General features: G+C 37.5%; 1 protein-coding gene and 1 non-coding gene across 2 annotated transcripts; one reads left to right on the top strand and one right to left on the bottom strand.

The window, feature by feature from the left end:
- Positions 1-52: 52 nt before the first annotated feature.
- Positions 53-136, bottom strand: Trnal-cag (transfer RNA leucine (anticodon CAG)). The gene has a single exon. It is a non-coding gene; the product is annotated as a tRNA-Leu (tRNA).
- A 3,640-nt stretch (positions 137-3,776) lies between these two features.
- LOC139102451 (nose resistant to fluoxetine protein 6) lies at positions 3,777-21,126 on the top strand. The gene is made up of 12 exons (XM_070656345.1): positions 3,777-6,245; positions 8,845-9,041; positions 10,244-10,452; positions 15,488-15,741; positions 15,830-16,000; positions 16,318-16,411; positions 16,482-16,601; positions 16,755-16,920; positions 17,497-17,672; positions 18,450-18,579; positions 19,191-19,508; positions 19,683-21,126. Exons 1-12 carry the CDS (start codon positions 5,798-5,800, stop codon positions 19,806-19,808), a joined length of 2,409 nt encoding a protein of 802 aa, XP_070512446.1. The 5' UTR covers positions 3,777-5,797; the 3' UTR covers positions 19,809-21,126.
- The last annotated feature ends 795 nt before the right edge of the window (positions 21,127-21,921 follow it).

Here is a 21,921-nt window from a genome sequence, read left to right as displayed (position 1 = left end):
CGTTTGCAAAACAATTATTATCCTTTATGTTTTTAATAATTAAAAAAAGATTTGTCAGAAGTGGGATTCGAACCCACGCCCACACAAGTGGACTGCGACCTGAACGCAGCGCCTTAGACCGCTCGGCCATCCTGACCTGACAAGCGATCTCGTAAAAAGCACAGAAGTACACTCTCGGAATTCTAATTATAGAATGTTTTTTAATATTGCAGTAAATTACTATTATCATTACTATTACACATGGTTGTAAAAAAAATTAACGTTGACAAACTAATATACAACGCGTAAAATATTTAATCGTATTAGCATAATAATGTTAAAAATTGTTAAAAAATCAAAGCTATAATTATAAATAAAATATTTCTAACAGTTTAAACATATTACAATTTATTCATAGCAACATACTGCAGTATTTAATGTCGCGTGTACACGAAGGAATTCGTATAAAGAAATGAATTTCGAAAGAACCTACGAAAGAATGATGATCTATTTGCAATCCAAAGACAGCTACACGATTAATATTCGTAGCTTATAAATAATATTGTACAAAGTTAATAGCGTTTTATTAATCTATTGCACATAGAAAATTTGAAGAGTTTAGTTTTAGTTAATTTAATAATGTTATTAATGGTATTACGACTCGCGATATTAATTGCTCATTACGTTCTATAATTTTTTAAGATCGTACCATTATTTTCGCAGTAAACGTCTTTCGATAACAATGCTTCCCTATTACGAAATTTTCTGTGTACTGAGACCAAAATTGCTTAGGTGAATATTTAATTTGAATAACAATTCCCTCGACAAGTGAAGCGTATAATAAGCAAATATGTACACGAGCGAACACGGAAACTGAAAAGATCTCTTCAACTTTGACGTGAATAGAAAGACACGTCTATCAATGATAGATTAACACATATTAAGCTTAAAAGAAGGGTCGATTTCCGTCACCTGAAATAATAAAGTAATCAGGGGATATACGGAATGATTGATCTTGGTCGAGATTGGCAGCGAATAAGAGGTCGTGTCAAGTAAGGACGGAAATCGACGAAGCGAGCATTCTACCAAATAGCACGGTCTGGAAAATAGTGAAAAGAAGGGCCTCGAGCGAAGGGAATTTTCCTCCTGAGAGGCATCTGGCTTACTCGACTGTAAACAGGAGAAATATGAGCCCTGTATCTGAAAGTGTAAGCTTTTTCTCACGGCTGACAACACAACGACGACGATAACGAAAATGTTTCTTGTGCGTATAGCGCTACGATTTGACTCTTTTTTTTTTTCTTTTTTTATTTAATATGGAAAATTTAAATTCTTTTAAATTTAATAGTATAAATGCGCAATGACAATTTATAAATTAATTTTCGTATAAAAAACCATGTTCCCTCCAGTCGCTTGTTTAAATTTAAAAGACGTATCAAACTCTATATCTTCGTTTAGTCATTTCATACTAGACTAAGCAAGTCGGTACGGCGAAAATGCAATGACCTGACAACAATTTCACAGTGACGCTTTATAAAGAGAGAAGTACGCGCGGTGGAAAAAAAATTGTTTTTTTTTTAATTTAATTTTTTTTTTTTTTTAAAGAAAATATTCCGCATAGATGGTTAAAGATGTTTTTCCTTTCCTCGTCGCATATCTTGTCGCGCGCGTTACTTAATGATTCTCATATTTTACAAACCCGTATTGAGCATTTTCTTTCGTCAAACGTTCCAGGGAAATATTCAAATGAGGAAGAAGTAATAATAACACACGAGCGAATCCCGGATCTTTAGCAAAAATTGAGTAATCGAACGTCTTATGCGGCGTTTTCACTTTTATTTAATGTTTACGTAAGGTCAATGTACGGTAAAATTGTTACAAACAACTTTCAGTAACTCTCACCGGCATCTCTTGCGTTCCCGGTGCATCGACAGTTTCCAAAAGTTTCTCCGAATTTCCCAATCTGTCCCTCTTTATCATCCGCGTCCCGTTTGCTCTCATCTCCCTCCCTTTCTCGGAAACAACGTGCAGCGAGATCCGGTTGTGACTTATGCAACCGAGCTTTCTACGTGATCGACTGCATGCATGCGTGGTTCCGAACCAGTCTTCGGTCAGGAAGCGGGAGATCGGTTTCGAATCTTTGCTCTTATTTTCGATTCATCGCGAAAGTATTCGCATTATATGTGCCGGAGTTAAATCTTTCTCTTTCAAGTCGCACCGATACCCGCGGGCGGTTTAACATTTAAGGTTGCCGTTAAGAAGCACGGCAATTTGGCACATTAGCTCGAGGGCTTATTTTAATTTTGACTTTCTGATCGATATACAAAGGGATTACGACAAGAGGAATAATGTGTACGTGCATATATGTATATGACACGGCGAACGAAAGCACAAAAGTTAACTTTTACACGAGGAATAATATAATTATTATTAAACCTTTAAAAAATTTCCAAAGAAAGAAGAGTTTCGCAGAAATAAGTTTTCTTTTTCAGTATTGCATTTATTCAACGCTTCTTGGACAGAATAATAATGTAAGGGATTGCAAAATACTCGACGGTCGCAGTTTCGAATAACTATGAGTCGAATCACAGGCGGAATCTAGGAGGGAAAGAGGTTTAACCCAACCCCCCCTTTTTTCAAATTGAAAGAAATGAATACAATAAAAAAAAAAGTTAAAAAAAACAAAAACGGAATAATAAGTTTTATCACGTCTTCGTCGTTCGTCTCGGAGTAAAAGCTAAGCGTGGAAATAAAAAACTTTTATTAAAACCCCACCCCATTATTAACGTTAGGATCCGCTAGTGGGTCGAATAATCATAAAACCGACATTACATGTCAATCGGGATCTACGATGTTACAAAGATAAGTAGCGTTTGAGGGGACGATGCTATATTTAGATAACTATGCATATTTAGATTTATTACGAGGTCGACAATTCCCTTTGAAGACGACAATCACGTGTCATGCCTAATTAAATCGCCTAAGTATCGGAAAACAAATGATTTGCCTGGCGGTAAAAATGACAAAACTTATTTGAACCTTTTCTTTTCGGCCGGCGTGTTAAAGATTTGAAAACAGGAGTCTTATTTGTTCTCGTTGCTTATTAATGTATGCAAAAAATCAATTTGCAATACGCTGTTATACATCGCGCACCGTTTCAGACACGAGGCTAGATCTGATATAAGCAATTCTATCATAGTACTTCTATGCAGAGAAAGAAAAAAAAAAAAGAAAAAACGTTATAGCGTTCTAAGCGTGTGAATGGAGAAAAATGCTTAACAAATCGGTCATATGTTGATAGTTGTGTTTCGTGCTAACGATGCAGAACGCACGTGGGGTATGTCAGCCTTCACACGCGGAAGTGAAAGTCGATATATCGCGGGATAAGTTTTCCACGTTAATTCTTCCAAACGCACCTGCAGCAAAAGTTTCTTCTAACCGACTAAGCCGGGCACTGGCGGATTCTAGGGGAAGACTTCATAATCACAACCCCTCCCCCTAGAATTTCAAATTGAAAGAAATGAATATAATAAAAAAAAAAAAACCCAAAAAGTTTCAAATAAAAAATTTTATTTAAACTTTCCCCCATTATTCGCGTTAGAATCCGCAAGTGCAGCCGGGTATCTGTAGTCGATGAAGTAATTTCCATTTTACAAGTTACTATTTGTCGATATCACATAAATCGACAGAAAATTAATATCTATTAATAATTTTTTTAAGATTAACGACGGATATTTGCATCGTACCGTAAATGAATTCTAAAGCCATCGCATGCCTCGGGAATGAAATCCATATAATCCTTTTACTAATTACCCATTCCTCTGATTTACATGCACGACGAGAATAGTCTGATAACATTTTCCAAAGTAAACGCTCCGAACTATAATTCTCTCAACTAGAATGTATTAATTAATTAGAACTTCAACGCGTCGGTTAAAACTTTAAGACCGCTTATGTTTTGTTGTAATAAAAGGCGAAAATAATTATATTTATATTAATCTTTAACTGATATCGATATAAAAGAATTGGTGCCTTATTAGGTAAGTATGTAATAATTTATTGTTAAATTGCATTATTATTTAAAGAAGCAGCAAGTATTCTTCGTATAAATTAATTTCTGCACGTATACTTTTTCCATAAGACTGTGATAACATCATATTCCTTGTATATAATTTCCTTAATGTACAGCTGTGAGATACTTTATTTCGCGATAATGTAAGAACCATAAATATATGAGTAAGTAGTGTTTGCGAACGCAGCTGATTTCGTAATGTTTATGTAATGTTAAGTACTGAAACTGTATGCAAAAGAGAGAAAATATATGCTAGATAGTTTGTACCAGTAGCAATGTTGTATTTTACTACGTATAATCTGTGCTAAAGACTTTAAAGAGAACTCAAATTAAAGGTTTAATAGTATACTTCAAAAATACTACATCTCTTATCGTCAAACATCGCATTAAATTTTTAAAGCGCTTTAGATTTGAAAATAAACGCACGTGAGTGGGATGTTATAAAAACGCCAGAAGGATCACTTTAACTGAACATTTCATGTGCAAAGAAAAAAAAAGGGAAAAACGTGTTTTATCTCTCTATAATCAGAAACGGAGTGTGTCCGATAATATAAATGTTCTCTTCCAAAAAAATGATCACAATGTGTCAAGTATAAAATGTTACTTTCGTTAAAAGTTTCGTAAAAAAAATTAAGTATTTTGTTGTTATGTTATCAACAGCTATATTAATATAATTTTTGATAAAATTCCTGATATTTAATAACAATTACTAACGACAGTAGTTAATATTTAAGAATTTTTTAATATTTTATTAATATTAACGTGATTATACGATTCGACACGTCTCTCTCGTCGAGTAGTGGAAAAACCGGCTAAACCACGACATTTCTTTGCTACTTGGAGAAGGAAATGCATTTACGTCGGTAAAGTGCATCGTCGTAAGAGAAAGGGGAACCCACTATCCGCGGGTGAACGTTGCTGCAAACTTTGCTCGCTTCATTCAGTGCGTGATCCTTAGTCTATCATATGTGCGGGCACCTTCCTCATTGCTCTGGAGGAATCTCCGTAGTTTTATTTTTTTTTCCGCGTGTTCTAATCAGTGAAAAAAACTTGCACGGGTCGCGAAGTGCCAAAGCCGAATAACATCTCTCCGTACAATTCGTATTACTTTCTTTTAAAAACTTAATCAGTGAAACTCGAGGGTACGTCACGACTAATAAATACATTTGGCCTAGCAAAATTTAACAGTGAAAGTGAAAGTTTTTTATTTATTATAATTCTTTAATAATAAAAAAAAATAAAATTTTAAATAATAACTATTCTTTTTAAAATTAAAAAAATTTAATAATCAGTCACGCGCATTTAATTTACGATAATTATATCGCTATCGGTCATTATCAATCGATTACGACAATTAATGTGACGCTAAAACTGGTGTACGTAAATCATTGAAGTCCGAGGCAAATTCAAACGTGTGCTTGTTCTCCAAAATCAGCACTTCACACACCACGAATTAAGCGTAAATTCCCTGAATACTGAACCCTGAATCGGCGTTTCCCGCATTCACGTATCTCTTCAAGCATGTTCGAGAATTCGGTCGGGTAAACACTCATTGCAACGGCATTACCACGACTTCCTAAGAGGAATTTAATCGAAAGCTAAGATGACAGGATCTGAAGATCTTAATGACGGAAATCGGTGAACTCGATCTTCCCTATTAGACGAAAGAAAAAAAAAATCTAGTCTATTACTTCCCAAAGTGCGAATAAGTATTTGTGAGACAGATTCTTCACCGTCGCGAGAAATATGGCACGTGCGTTGAATTACTTTCTCGTGATCGTGTGCATCACTCGCGAAGTGATCGGCGAAAAAGAATCGAATATACTCAAGCTGAGCAAACCACAGAAGGACGCTGCGAACGAGACTGAAGAGACGAACTTAAACATAACGGGGTACACGACGCAGAAAAATGAATTCAGAAAGCAGTCTCTAATTGCCAGTAAGAATAATCCGGAGTTGGATTGGAAGAACTACTTGAAATTATTCGACGGTAACGAAGAGGAACATCGGGATCTCGACGTCGATTTTATGAAAGAGAAACTCGAAAAGACGGCTAATAGTATACAATGGCTGGCCGACCTTTACGATCCTCTTAGGTGGGCTAGAGTGCCTGGAAAACTTCAGGACGAATGTCGAAGAGACATGGAAATCTTTCTCAGTGCATTAAAAAATGGAAAAGTTTGGGCGGCAAAAAGTAAGTACCTGATTAATTACGACATTGTTGAAAACTCCTTTAAAATTGTTCGTAATTACGATAAAATATCTTTACCGCTAATTAATTTGTACAATAAAAAATAAAATATATAATATTAAAATTTTAATACATATGCTTCTGGATTAATAGAATTATAAGTGCTCGATTAAATGTATAATCGATGAGTTGTCAGATTAATTACTTTGTACAACTTTTACGATTTCGTAATGATCGAAGTGCTTTGGCCTAGTTTTCAGCTTCGATTCAGTAAACTTCTTGACACCTTGCAACTACTCTCGAGTCTTTGTATATCCTTTCTGCGAATACCGCATTACGGAAATGAAATTTCGCCGCTATTATTTTGAAGATGACACTCGGCAGGGGGACTTAGAGGAGAGCCAACGATGAAGTGCAAACGAGTAACGCTCAAGTATTAACATAAACTCACGTCAGAACGGAACTTCTTGAGTTTGAAACGGAGAAGCTTAGAGAAGAAACGAAAGAGCTTAGAAGAAGGGAATAATGAAAGTGCAATTGTTTCCACGGGACAAAATTTATCTTGAAGATAGATTTCGCGGCCATGACAAATTCGCGGTTTAATATCTGTATCGTATAATTGTCGGTTATCGGGGCAGAACGAGCGAGATAAGTGCGTCACACTTTCGTGTAATTTTATCGCGTGTCTTTTGGAAAGCCGAGGGAAGAGGAACGCTTTTGAATTAAATCATGGAAGTAATGTAAGGCATACCGCGGCGGCGTGTGAAAAATTTTGCAGAAACATCGTACGAGACGAGGCAGCGCGACATTAACGTCGGACACATCAATGGCCAATTGGCCGCGCTGTCCTATTTCGGTGTCACGGTGAAACTTGTAAAACAGTAATCACAGTTGTGCGATACTCGGCGAGAGCATATTTCAGTCGGCGAGATTCGGGCGTGTGTGATAGCAATTTTGCGAGTCATAATTGTACTTAGAAAGCGACGCTAATTGTTTGAGGCAATTATTTTGTTCCCGGTTCTATCAATGGCTCGTTTATCTCTTATTAAGCTACGTCGCTTGTGTACATATAGAGAAATTTTTTGAAACTCTATCTTGTCTTAGAGAACGATTAAATGCAATTATGGAGGTGCAATTTTGCACGCGTATCTCTCGGGCGTAATAAAAAAAAAAAAAAGGAAACTTTTAAGGTACATTTCAATTAAATAAAAAAAAAAAAAGAAGGGGGCGGCAAGTTTTGCACACCGACGGCAATAATTACGTTAAGCAACGCGATCGCGAAATATAGCGACGAAAACAAACGAAACTTGGACCATTATCAAGTTACCGCGCGGCAGGTAATAAAAAGTTGCATCGGCAATTTCGTATCTCATTGTTGCATTTCCAAATGCTATGCGGAAAAAGGCCTTGCATTAAGCAATCTCCTTCGGTTTGATCTCGCGGCTGTCATAACGCGCCACAACGAGTCATTATTCTTAAAGCCGAATTACCCATCAATCAGCTGGACGTGTTACACCACGGGGCCGAGAATTCCGCCGCCGAAATGCAGTAATAACTTTACGGCTTAAAACAATTCCGCGGCGACTTTATAGCTCCTTCTGCCTATGCAATATATCACGAATACAGATAGAAATTGAAATTACGACGTCCGACAATTTAACTTAACTTTAACTTTCGCTGAGAAGTCACCTCGTCTTGGGGCGCGCAAACGTGCCGGAGAAATTATTATCTACGCGTCGAAAGTATGCAATAGGTTTTATTTCAACGCCGTTCATGTTACGGCCTCTTAAAGTTTCCACGGGTTTATTTGCGTAATACCAATACTTCTAGATTATCGCACAAAATTGATCACTTTCGCGATAACGGAGCAGCGCGTTACGTTCTTAAGGTGGCGATCGGTAGACGCGAACATGTGCACACGCGGCACGACTATACTTTCTACTTTTGTGGTCAGCACGAGCCGCTTTACGTAACTGACAATGAACCTTCCGCCGACAGTCATGTAATCAAGCCTCACGGCGAAGCTCGGGACAAACGAAACTTTATTGCGTTCGCGGTGACAGACGTTCAAAGGGAAAGACTTGGAGGGAAAAAAGTTATGAAGCAACCGTAATCGAGGCGCAACATCCGGAGAGATCTCGAGGACGTTTTTCCCCGAAAGAGGAAAATGTCGCGCGGGCGCGCGCTGCCTTGTCTCCTGCGATGTTCCTGCGAATTTTTCACACGCCGTCACGGCATGCCTTACTATATTTCTATGATTTAACGTCCCGAGCCTTTCTCACTTTCTAAATCGGCGTGCAGACACAGCCCCGATAATGATACCACAGACTACTGACAGATTCCCCCCTCCGTTAAATAATTGACGTTAAAATCCGCTAGTGCCATAGACCGCGGCGACATCATTAGTTAATCGTGATTGATTACGTTGCTTATGTAAAATAATTCGTTGGTACACCTCGTTCTTTTAATTTAATTCAATTATACGGCGTGCTATTATAATACGGACAGCTTGATTGGAAGCGCGTGATAATATTACAGCTACTAATGAAACGAATAACATTGTAATTTATTTTTCACCGTTTCGTATGACTTTTCTTTTCAGTGTCGGACGCGAGTGGCCGCTACTCTTCGCAATTTCACTTCGGTAATGGTTTCTGGCTGGGCTCGATTACCCTTTGCAAGGAGCTCAATATCACCGGGAAAAAAACAGTAATGAGCGTCGAGGAGCAGCCACCTTTTTCCTTAAGATTTCATGTCGCAAGATTTTACCTAAATCTCCCGAAGGAGATCGACTTTTCGGTAAGTCATTGACCCGCGATTTTGCAACGATATTGCTATCGAACTTGTTTGACGGCAAAAGTCAGCGCATTTATTCATGTTAATTAATTCACGAATAATTGCGCCGATTTTTGCCGTCTAATAAATAATAAAAATAATAAAAAGTTCAAATTAATACACTTTTTTTCTGACACGTAAATGGAGTTGTTAACTAAGTATTGATTTGAACTTTTTATTATTTTTATTAATAATCAATATATCTAATAAGAACTTAATTTTTTTTATCAATTGCAAACGAAGAAAAAAAATCGTACGACTTACCAATTTGAACGAGCAGCAGCGGAGTTGTTCTGTCGGTGACTGTAACATAAAAAAAAAAACATTATTGTAGACATATATATTCATTAAAAAATTAATTAAAAAAAAAGTTAAAGTTTTTATTTAATAAATATTTTATTAAAAAAACTTTTTCTCACCTAAAGTTGCTCCGCTGATGCAGGATGCCCGTCCCGGGCCTGCTCCTCCTCTCGGATGGGACGTGTCGAGCCATCCTTCCACTGGATACTCGCGTGAGCCGCGACCGTGAATTTAGAATCGCGATAACTACTGCTTATTTAATACTGTTTATCGCGCGATGTCATTACGGCACTCCCGATTGAAAAGAAAAATCGTATTACAAATTCACTCGCCCGAATACTTTTGCGATACTTCCGTGAAACCGACGAACCGGCCGCGGTTCGTTTAAACACTAATATCGGCGGTAACGATACTATAATTTCTGTAACAGAAAAAAGATCGAAAATTAAAATTAGTGACGTGCAGTAAATTAATTATTACCGGCGGTTTAAATATATTTTCCAACAAATTTAAAATCTCCCGTTATCTTTTTTTTTTTTTTCATAAAAGCACCTAAAGGACAAAATATACAATCTACGCATCGCAAGAAACGTGTATAATAAGAAGAAGAAAAAAATAAAGCGCGAGAGATTTCCAAAGAAGCGTATTTTTTAAGTAGGTTATTCGTAACAAATGAACAGTGCGCCCACCAAAAAAAAATTCAGGATCCTTTTTTTAAAGATAATTAACATTTTTTTGTAGCGAGCAAGATCGCCGAAATGAGAGAGGAAGGGAACCTCCTACTAGCAAGATTTATTAATGAAATAAGTTTCGCCAAGGGACAGAGAATACGTCGCTTTAACGAGATTATTTCATTTTCTTTCCAGACACGTCAAGTGTTTTTGGGTCTCTGCCTGCCAGGTACATGCGATCGCGCATCCTTGTCCTCGATGCTAAGGGCCAGCGCTGATAGAGTCGAGCGCGAGGGCAATTCGACCTATCGATCGAGCGGTCCGAAAATTCACGTTGTTACGGTGAAGCCCGTGCCATCCAGCAATTACTGTGCCTGGCAAGATCCCAAATTTTACGTCCTCTCGTAAGTAATCCAAAAAAAAAATTCCCTGACAACTGACCCGTAAATTTGCTCAGAAAACATTTGATTCGCTGATTAGTAGACTCACGATCTTCCACGTTGCACGATAATATTTAATATTGTTTAAAAAATGAATTAACTCAGTGGAAATATTTAATTGTTAATTAACTTCATTTTCGCGAGTATGAAATATTGCAAATATGCAAGGAAAATTTGAATCGACCGAAATAGAGCCGCGTCGACAATATAAAATAGTTTACGATCCGAATATGAAAAAAAATGATCGAAATAAGCAGTAGGAGCCCTGTAGATGGTTAAGTGTTAGCGTCCTAGACGAGGGATCCCGAGTTTAAGATCGACTATCTTCTCTAATTATTTCCAATTATCCTACATTTTATTTCCTTGTAATATTTAATTTGCGTATTTTAATATAGTTAGAAAAAGTTTTCATGCCTCAATATAATTTGCAGCTGCAATTTGCGTGCAGCTCTCAATTATAAATCCGAGCGAAGTTCTCATTGATTTGATTAATCTGTTTGAATCCGACAGCTTTACGATGAAAAATTGACACATCCGTGCTTCATTACGGAACTATGTTGAACATGATATCGAATTTTCGCGTTGAAGATTAACGCATAATTGAGCTTTATAATTGATACCAGCCTTTTAAAATATCGTACGTACAGCCTATTCTTTTTTCATCCCTTTTTTTTTTACGTCTCAATGAACATCCACTGTATTCAATAACGAACACTCAAAGAAAAATATAAATGAAATAACCAAAATTTTACTATAAAAAAAGGTTAAAAAAGAGACCAATAATAATTATTAATTAATTAATTATTTTATATTGTTATTATTACCATGTGTTTTTGACTATATTTTTTTGACTATGCAATTATAGTAAAAAAAAACTTAACATTTTTCTCTCAGTAAACGGATCATGAGAACACACATATGTTCTTCATTGTAATTAAGATAGAGGATTATTAATTTCTGAAGAGATTAAATTTCCATAGAAACGGCCGTGGAAATCCGCACGGAGTAGTTTTCCGAATTTAATTTCCCGGAACATTAAACTCTTCGGCCGCAGCGACTGTGCACTGTCCAACTCGAAATTGAAAAAGTTAACGTGCTCGTGTACAACGGACGATAGCGCGGACACTTTCACGTGCACCAGGGGCTTTCTATAATCTTGCGTAATGTAGCCACAGCATGCGTGCAAGTACGCGCGATGCACGGTTGGCCAATGCGTAATTGCCGAGCATTACGTCGCTCTCTTGAGGGTCAGCTGTTTAACTAAACAATTTTCTTCTAGTTCCGTCACAAAATAATATTTTTACATTTATTACTAATCACTGTCCCGGGGACTATTACTTGATTTTCCCGTTTAATAATTCAAGAATTAAATAAAAACCTTACAAACGATTGACTTCCCCGCGGCGATTTTATATAAAAGGATTCGAAACTCTCATAAATGTTTATATCACGTTTCGAATTGTGCTGAAAACTGGACGGACGTTTTTATTTATTCGCGGCTCAACAGACCGCTTGCGTAAATATTATCTTGTATGAACAACGGATATCGCGTAAACTGCGGCAAGAGTTCGGGGGGGGAGGGTTTGGGCTAATTTCGACCGCGGACTCCGGTCGAACTTTCGGTTATATACACCCAGAGTTTAGAACCTCGTTAACCGGCACGGAGATAGGATACGTAAGCGGATCCCCGGTCTTTTAAACCCTATCGTTTTCCACGTTTTCTGGTCGAAAGTTGCACTTTGTCCGGCACGGTTTTCTAATCGACTCGATGGAACGGTATCGCCGACACGCCGCGCCCGATTATTTATTATGCGGCCGAGATAGCCGCACGCGAAATACGGTCTATGCGCATCTGACGTGGCCGGTTACGTGAGCGCGTAAACGGTACACTTGCGAAAAGAAAGTACTTTGGAAATTTGAAAAAGGGGGGAGATTTTAACTCTAAAACCCTCCCTCTACACCCAGAGAAAAATATAATTAGGATAATTATAATTTGACTATAAAAAAAAAAATTAAAAAAAAGACCAACAATAATTATTAACTAATTAATTAAAAACTTCATAATTTAGTCAAATTTTTTCCTTGATTGAAACTATGTTCACGTGATTAGTATTACTAAAATTATAGTAAGAATAACCATAATTATGATATTCTTGACTATATTTAATTTAACTATGCAATTATAGTCAAAAATACTTAAAATTTTTCTCTAAGTGTACGAGAGATTATTTCTCAAACACGGTGCATGCGGCAGCCGCAGTCGTTAGACAATCGTTAGACAATCAAGTGAAGCCAAATTATTACGATATTACAATATTACGTGTATACAGTAATAATATTACGTAAAGGCGGTGCGGTACTGTTTAAATAGCTATTAGAGTTATGCAGCTAATTGTGTGCCGATTAAATGCATGATACAGGAAAGGAGGATTGTCTCTTTTTTTTTTTTCTTATTTTTCCTCAAAGACGCAGAACGTTAATCACCTAACGGGAAATGCATATTGCATAAATCGTAATATATTGCAAAGCATCCGATTGAACACGGATTGCCGAACGCGCTTAAAACGGCAATAGAAAAGGAAAAAAAAAAAAAAGAAATTGACATACGACGCCAATAATTCCGGATAGCCAATTTTCTGCATCGACCCGTGCTGCAGTATTACGTCAATCCGTGTTGCAATAATGTTACTTCTTATCCGCGCAGAAATGCTGGTCGCAGAATTCGAAGAAATGAAAAAATGCGGGGCATATTGCATGAAATTCTCATGCTCATTACCGAGCAATAGAATTCATACTGGCGAGGTTTTTGCGGATTCAAACTGTGTAATTCAACGTCGTGTTAACTCGCACGGGTTTTGCAAAACGAATTGAAAATAAAACTGAGCCACGTCTAGTTTAACCCGAGCAATTACATTGACTAATGAGATATAATAAGATTGCTAATCGGCGAGATTCGACGAAAATAGCTCTCGGTTACCTTTTAATTAATACATTAAATGCATATGTTGCAAAACTGAAAAGATTAAATGGCCTAGAGGCGGCATAAACTCGCTGTCTTTAGAAGTATTTAGTCATAGTTTTAGCTTTCCAAACTTACAAGGAGGCAATCTCTAGTCGTGTCGCTTTTGTCTCCCGTTAACAGTATTAACTTCTACATTCAGCGCACGTGCATTGTATTGCAGCGAGATGCGTTTGTGTGATATTAATGCGTACAACATGCAACGCGGCCGGAAATTTCGTAAATCAATTCTCGTATCGCTTAACCGATACATCGGCATTAGACAGTTTCAAGGACCGAAGGATACAAGCGCAAATCCACGCAATCTATAAAATTTAATAATAAAATATCACCGAAAGTACGTTCTGCATTCTGGTAGAATACGAGCCACGGTGAATGCAAATCATGTCCCGGAGTGAGTTCGGGTCCAATCGATTGCATTCGCGGTGGAAAACGTTGGATGACCGGCCGCATTTACGGTATTCCCCATTTGTTTCGCATTAAGTTTCAAAAAATTAAAGAAAAAAAAGAGAGAGAGAGAAAGAGAGAGAGAGAGAGAGAGCGCCTCGACCGATCGTTAAGAAATACTACAGCAGAGCTTTCGCTGCTCCTAATTTGTTAATATAATATGTGCAATTTTGTAAACGTCACGCACGCCGCGCGAGAATATTGTAACCTTGCGATAAGCACGTATTAACTTTCAACACTTCAACGTACATGCAGTGCAAACGCCGGTAAGTATCCTCGGCATTTCCCCACCACAAAGAGATGACGAGAATATCAGAAAAGGAGCAGGGAAACGGGAGCAAATCGTGTGAGAGTTTAACTGATGGTGACACGAAACGAAAAAGCCTTACCGACATAAAGTGAACGCCAAACCGGATATATTATAGCGAGTTAAGTAAGCTGAACTGACTCACCAGAATCAACGCAGCCATCGTTAAAATAAAAAAAAAAAAAAGGAATAAAATAAAATAAAAGACACGATTACTACAAGTTACGAAAGGAAGCTACCTCGCTTATTTATAACAACTACCACATAGATCAAAAGTTTGAAGACAACTATCGAAGATCTGTGATTTATTTTATTACAATACTTTGGTGAAAACGAAAAGAAAAAAAAGAGAAAAAAAAGAAAGTGAGCGAAAAAGTTTCTTCGGCGAACGAAAGTTATAAACGCGTCGACGGTAGCCAAAGGATTAAATCAGAGCAGCGAAAATGCGGAATACCTAAGGTAGACGAAGGAAAGGGGTAAAAGAGAAAGAGAGGAAGACGTGAAAGAAGGTCGTAACGAAACTTCATTTACAAAACTTTTGTTTCTTCGCCCTAGCGTTCAGATCGCCCCCCTGCTTCTTTCCCTTTGTCGAATTTCGCGCATAGCGTGTTAAAATGGGTCGAATCTAAAAGAAAGAGGGGTAAAAAAAAAAAGAAAGCCTGTTGCCATTCTACTTGACGCAGAGAACCGCATTTAAGCTGCACAGAAATGTGCTACTGAGAGAAGAAAGAAATCCGCAAAAGCCTCCTCCCGTTTGCTTCGAAAGTGCTCCCGAGAAGAATAATAATTTAAAGCCGGTAACAAGGAGATATAAAGCGGAAGTTCCTTTGGCCGTTAGTCCCGAAAATAACTGCGCGGTCCGAAACTACGAAATTCATCGTCCGGATCCGCTTTATCTCCAGCTCCCGCCCGTGATTTCAATAATATATATAGTTGATAATACCAAAATATAAAAGTAGAATAACGTGTAAAATAACTTTTAATTTTATATGCACGTTTGACTTTGCGATAACGAAAAAATGTCCAAAGAATAAAAATTAAGTATATATATATATATATCATACATTTAAATACATTAAAATAAATTAATTTTCCACGCATAATTTTGCAATTATTTTTCATACAGATTAATAAAAATTGAAAAATAAAAAAATAAAAATGTGTTATATAAATACTCTCGATCAAACTCTCTGCAAATTAATTCAGAATAAATACTATCATTTCAGAGCCATCGGTGGAACGATATTAATGCTGATGATCTGCGCGGTCGTGTACGAATACAGATCGTTTCCCCTCGCGAAGGATATAGAGTCTTCAAGCGTATCAAACAATAATGATAAAACCAACGATTTTATAAACAAGAATCTGAGTAAAGAACGCAGGATTTCGATGGGACAAGAAAACGATCAAGAGCTGATTGAAAAAGGGACGAAGCATCCTCAAAAAGAGATCTCTATTCAAAGGAAGGATTGCAGCCAAGGTTAATGACTTATATTTAAATATCGACGGCTTTTTACGTGACATTATTGAAAGTTCCTTAACGTATAAGCCTTTCATCACTTTTTCAGGATTCTGGCTGAAATTTTTACTTGCATTTAGCCCTATCGTCAACGGAAGTAAGATCATTAGCACCGAGCCCGCGGCCAAAGATAGCCTGACTTGTCTCCACGGTCTTCGCGTGTTCTCCTTAGGATGGGTTATCATGGTGCACACATACATTCAAGTCTTCTCCATCGCTGGTAATTCCGTGAGAGTTGCGCAAACTACTTTTCAAAACGAACGAACGTACGGTGGATATGTAGAAGCGTAAAACGAGAAGCGTACGGGATAATAGCGCGGAGAATTGTGTCCTCATTAGCAGCGCTTCAAACTAATTTGATCGCTCCACTTTCTATAAGTAGCACTTGATTCTTGATGCAACTGATAGGAGTTATGATGTAATAGGATGTATCGGGTTTCCTGATCGGCGATAATCGAAGCCCTCTTCCTCCGCTTTATACGTGTATACTTTCACCAACAATTTCGCGATTAAGTGTTTCCTCATTACGCTTTGCAGAGAACAAGACATTGCGAACGGTCACAGAAAGGAATTTCATGTTCCAGACCGTCAGTAACGCGACATTTTCCGTCGATACTTTCTTCTTTATTAGGTAACAAAGAATACGTTAATAAATATTTATTGAGATAAAAACGGATATTAAATCCTATCAATATTTATAGCGGCCTACTGGTGACGATACTTTTTTACCGGTCCTTGGGCAATCTCAATATCGAAAAAGGCAACTTTTTAAAGACGAGCTTCTCTAAGTTTATCATCATGGTTTTATATCGATTCGTCAGGTAAACATTTAATTAAGGCATTACATGACTCTTCGTTCGAAAAAAAAAGAAAAAAAAAAAACTTTTCTTTCGAAGTGATGCAGTTCAATTCAGATAAATTACAGATAATACTCTGGTCTCATTTTTTTTTATTTCTATCTATGTCCCACGAAGATTGACACCAGCTTATCTCTTTGTGCTGGGAATCAACGAGATCGCTATAAAACAAGCTCAAGCAAAGACAGTTTTCTCGCCGGTTATTATCGATCATCTGACCTGCGAAAAGTTCTGGTGGCGAAACGCGCTGTATTTGAACTCCTTGTATCCGCGCACGGAAATGGTAAGATGATTTATATTCTGCTTATCCTAATGTGCCTCCTTTTTTCTCGCCGCCACTCTCTTGTAAAGCAAGACTTTCAACGAAATACGAAACTTCTTATAGTATACACCCGTTTTGTAACAAAAAACGCGTCTCGCGCCAAATGCATACGTACAAACGTGCATTTCTTTAGAAAGTTGAAAAAAATAATGACGGCTAAAAAAAAAAAAGAAAAGTATTGCCGAGCGGCGTTACCGAAAGGTACATAACAGGTTAAAAATGGATTTAAAACATCTGAAAGACTGTTGGTTTCGAAACAACGGCGCGTTGATGATCCGATAAATATGGGTAACGAGGAGTATTGCATAATACGCGGTTATGTAAAAAACGAGTTAACAACGTACTTTCGATAGGCAGAGAGAACCCGTAAGGATCGGTTTTTTTTTTTTTTTTACGTCAAAGCGATACCTACTTAATACGTCGCTTTTACGCCGCGCAAATTTTCCTTCATGTCCCAGTTCTCTTACTTTCGCAATCCCATCGCGATGCAATCTGCTCGGCAATTGATTTGTGCCTATTACATTAATAACTTTCTAGTGCATGATGTGGAGCTGGTACATGGCAAACGACACGCAGTTCTACGTCCTTGGGATACTTATTCTTTTACTCTCCGTGAAATATTTCAAGACCGCGGTCGCTATCGTTACACTGTTGATCGTCTCTTCGTGGTTCACTACGTTCTCGATAGCCTACAGCAACGATTACATAGCCAGGTAATGCCTTCGACTACCGATCGATATTACACGTATCGTTTGTCTTCTCTTCATGCTTTGAACCTTCCACATGTTTGTTACAGTAAATGATACACGCGCAATAACCGAACTAATCAAATATAATATTAATCGCATTCGCTCCTTTACAGCAACTATAAATAATAATAAGCTTAATTTGTAAAATTACTTTAAAAACTCATATTCTTTTAAGAAACATAATAAGAAGTAAACTTTTTTTCTTTTAAGAAGACAAAATAAAAAGAGATTAAGATCTCGCATTTAAAAACACTACTTGCCTCCGTGTTCTATCATTAGAGTCGCGCAGAGAATAAAAATGATTAATAAAAATTATCACAGTCGCTACGGTTCGAGTAACAGTACTGATCATCAGTACAGTTCACGCAGAATCTTAATTATTTCAACGGGAGAAACAATTTCAAAGTAACAAAGGCCTTTCACAGCTATTGAATGAAAAACAACAATCGGAATACAGCCTCTTACGACGTCTCTTATGACTCGCTCTCCCATCGAATAAAGTACTTTGGCCTTTTTATTCGGAACTGGGTGAATACGGCGAGGGAACAATGCAATAAGCCAGGTATCTGTCGAAGCATCGCCTGTAATTGGAAGCAGGCTTTCATTTCAGACAGCTTCATGGCCCGCGTGTCTATTATAGCGCGCTATCGACAATGTACTTTGCATTATTCGCCCGCCGATACGGCAATTTCATCGCGCGATATTGCGTACACGCTTAATTCCTTTATCAACTCCTTACAGGATTCAAGAGCCGTTTGCTCTATTCGACGAGCTCTACGATAAACCTTGGCTAAGAGCGGGACCATATTTCATCGGCACGATTAGCGGTTACATTCTCTTCAAAACGAAGTGCCAGTTGAAGCTACCCATGGTAAGCGTTTCAAAATACCATTTCCAGCGGTATCGGGTTTAATCATTTAGCTAATCAGTCAGCAATATACGCCTGGCCGAACCATAACAGCGCGATAATGCGAATTTACCGAACAATTGCAAAATCCGTATATCTAATATGCACGGCAAAGGACCGCGAACAATAGGGCGGTTAAAAATGATTGCGCAGCACACGAAACGATAATATCTAATTGTTAATGATTTACGTTGCAGTTTTAAGTATCATTGTATACGATTTAGGCGCGTGAACGTGTGCACGCCGTGCACTAATGAACGCCGGAGCCGACCAGATATGACCGCCGCTCAAAGTACTTTACCGCGGACACACATACACAGAACTTTCGGCTAGTTGCAAAAAAAAAAAAAAAAAAAACGCGAGGTCTCGTAAATTAAAAATTATACCTAAATACTCTGCATATACACACGCACTACATACATCGAGGAAAGAAAAAAAAATGAAGATATTCTATTCAGTTATACCGCGAGAAATTTCACGCTCGTTCTTCCTTTTCTATCTCTCTCTCTGTCTTTTTTTTTTTTTTTCTAATCTAAAACTCTTTCTGTAAAAATAATTGACTCTTAATTTCGTAGGGAGCGGAATTGACTGGATGGATATTGTCTGCGGCAATCATGTTCTCAGTAGTATACGGACTATATCCCGGAAACTTGACGGTGATGGTGAGCTCCGTGTATGCTGCCTTGGGACACACCGCGTGGGCGATGGCCGTGGCTTTTATCGTGATTCAATGTTGCACAGGGTCGGCTCGAATGATCGACAGTTTGCTTTCGCTTCGACTAATGTATCCTCTCTCGAGACTCACGTATTGTGCCTACCTCGTGCATCCTGTTATCATGATGATCACGACTCAACAGATGGACGGACCGCTGCATCTCCACAATGGGATGGTGGTAAGATAAGCGAAAGATTTTTCACGCGAAGTTCGCACGATTTTTATACAAAAACGAAAGGCGACGTTACAAAACCTGCTCTATACGAGAAATAAGAAATTAATTTCAATTTAATTTATTTTTAATCTCGAAGAATTGTATTGAGGCTGGGGTTCTTTTTTTTCTTTTTCGCAGCTTATACTCTATTTCGGCAATTTAGTGGCCTCCTACCTACTATCGTTTTGCATTTCTCTCGCCTTAGAGGCGCCAGTGGTAACTTTGTTGAAAATTGCATTCACTTCGAAGAAGAGGGCGAGGTAGAATGGCGATCGTTCGCTTGATAAAAGGACAAATGCGATTATTCAGCACAGTAAGTATGGAGAAATTATGCACGTGAATTATCAGATAGATAATAACTGTATGCTGTAACTATGCATTTCTCGCGATTATCGCGCGTGTGATAATCGCATAATTTAAGCACAATAATACTGAATAATAATGATTAATTTGTTGATATAAATCACCTCCCCCTCGTATTTTTTTACAGGTAATGGCATTGCTCTAAATCTCGAAGAATAGATGAAAATCACCGCAACGCTTATCCAAGGCGGAAAAGTTCATCCTTATTTGCGCGACTATAAGTCGTTGACGATTGACAATTCTAAATATCGTGATCAATGTGAATATTTAATGATAATTTATGTAATGCAATAAGTCTTAATTCCTTGAATTTAAAAATCCATCCTTTTTTTTTGCAAAGCAAGAACTAAATACTTTATAAATCAATTTATCATTATTGATGAAAGGTAACGAGAGACAAAGCGTTTATCGGTAATAAAACGCTTGTGGCAATTAATCATTTTAGAAACAAAAATGTGGTGTGCAAAAACACATAAATAGTTTAAACCGACGTACATAAATACAAAGCTTAGTCAGCTTTTGTTCTAGATTTGAGGAGCTTCGAATTTCGGGGATAATTTTATTTACGAGCCTCGCAAAATCGTTAATTGTAATGGCCGAGTACACGCAAATTATATTTCCGATTTTAAGAATATCCTTTGCATATTAAACAGCATCCGCTAGTGCAATAATTTTTTATTTACGTAATGGATAGGGAAACGTGTTCGAGAAAACATGAATCGCGCTAACAGTGGAGTAACAAATCACATAGCGTGTTAACGAACTTTTCTCGTGTCATATAATCGCAAATCTATCATGTCGCGTGTAAATGGACAAAGAGAATGTACACTCACCGTCAGAAATAGCGTACGTGGTGAAGCGACGGCGGCTAGTGTACGTGACCTTGGCGTGGTGTGCGTCGAATCTCACACGAAGCACGTGCGTAGATGTGTTGCGGAGCATCGGTCACAGAGGACTGAGAGAGCACGCGGCCTACTACACCTCCCCACCCACGGCGGCCGAGAGTAAGGGAAGTCACGTACGCCAGCCGCCGTCGCCGCTCGTCGCAGCAAACGCAATATCTGTTTTCCAGTGTACGATAGAAATAAATGTAAACGTATAAATAATAACGAAAGTGTTCAAACATGCAACACGATGGGTATCTTGTAACATGTGTATCAATTTTTGATATAATTTTTGTGTGAAAAAGAAAAAAAAGCAATAAAAAAAAGAAAGCATTGTGCGTGAAAATTGTACAGTATTTTTACGTTATATTTGGCAGGCTATTGTCAAATATAATAAATTCAAATAAAAAGGAAATAAGAAAAAGTAAGCGACGTCGTGTTTATTCCAGAATTTATATGTGCTACGCGGGATAGCCGATAACCGACGATACAATAACGAAAGAAAAAATTAAAAAATATGTACAGTACAAAATAATTAAAAAAAAAAAAAAAGAAATTATTTTTAAATATATCAATAAAAAAAATTGAAGGAAAAAGAACTTATGATAAACGTTAATATACGTCGATTACCTTTTCACGCTTTATAATTTTATGTATTTTACCCTAGTAATACAAAATATTTTTAATTATTCCAAATAATATAAATTTATTTATTATATTGCAGAGTATTAAGCATATTTTCAGCGTATTACCACTTTTCAGAGTCTAAAAACTAATTTACCGCTGTAGGGAATTATCAAATAAGTCTCGATTTGCTTATCATTGACTTCCTATCATATCTGAACGTACAAAAGCATTCTCCTCCTGCTTTTAGCAACTATAAAGCGATGTATGATGTGAAAGGAGGCGCATGTCGTAAATTGATTTTCGATGCTCAGGAGCTTTCTCCGGAAACTGCATTTGAACGCGTTTTGTACGCTGTATACGCGAAAATAATTTTAAATTCGTTTAATAACACGAACGTTTGTCACTTAAAAATATGCAAATTAATTTGCACGCCTACGATATTCCAATAAAATTTAGCTGGCTACATTTCTTGCAGCTGTCAAGTCCTAATTTGAAATTTTCGG

The sequence above is a fragment of the Cardiocondyla obscurior genome, linkage group LG05 (assembly GCF_019399895.1).
Source record: "Cardiocondyla obscurior isolate alpha-2009 linkage group LG05, Cobs3.1, whole genome shotgun sequence".
Taxonomy (NCBI): domain Eukaryota; kingdom Metazoa; phylum Arthropoda; class Insecta; order Hymenoptera; family Formicidae; genus Cardiocondyla; species Cardiocondyla obscurior.
This window is presented reverse-complemented; position numbering and strand designations above follow the sequence as displayed.

Bases quoted from the DNA above. Each gene is read 5' to 3' on its own strand.
- LOC139102451 (XM_070656345.1), top strand. From the start codon at position 5,798: ATGGCACGTGCGTTGAATTACTTTCTCGTGATCGTGTGCATCACTCGC. The intron at 17,673-18,449 runs GTAATGCCTTCG...AACTCCTTACAG, and splicing joins AGCAACGATTACATAGCCAG to GATTCAAGAGCCGTTTGCTC. The intron at 18,580-19,190 runs GTAAGCGTTTCA...TTAATTTCGTAG, and splicing joins GCCAGTTGAAGCTACCCATG to GGAGCGGAATTGACTGGATG.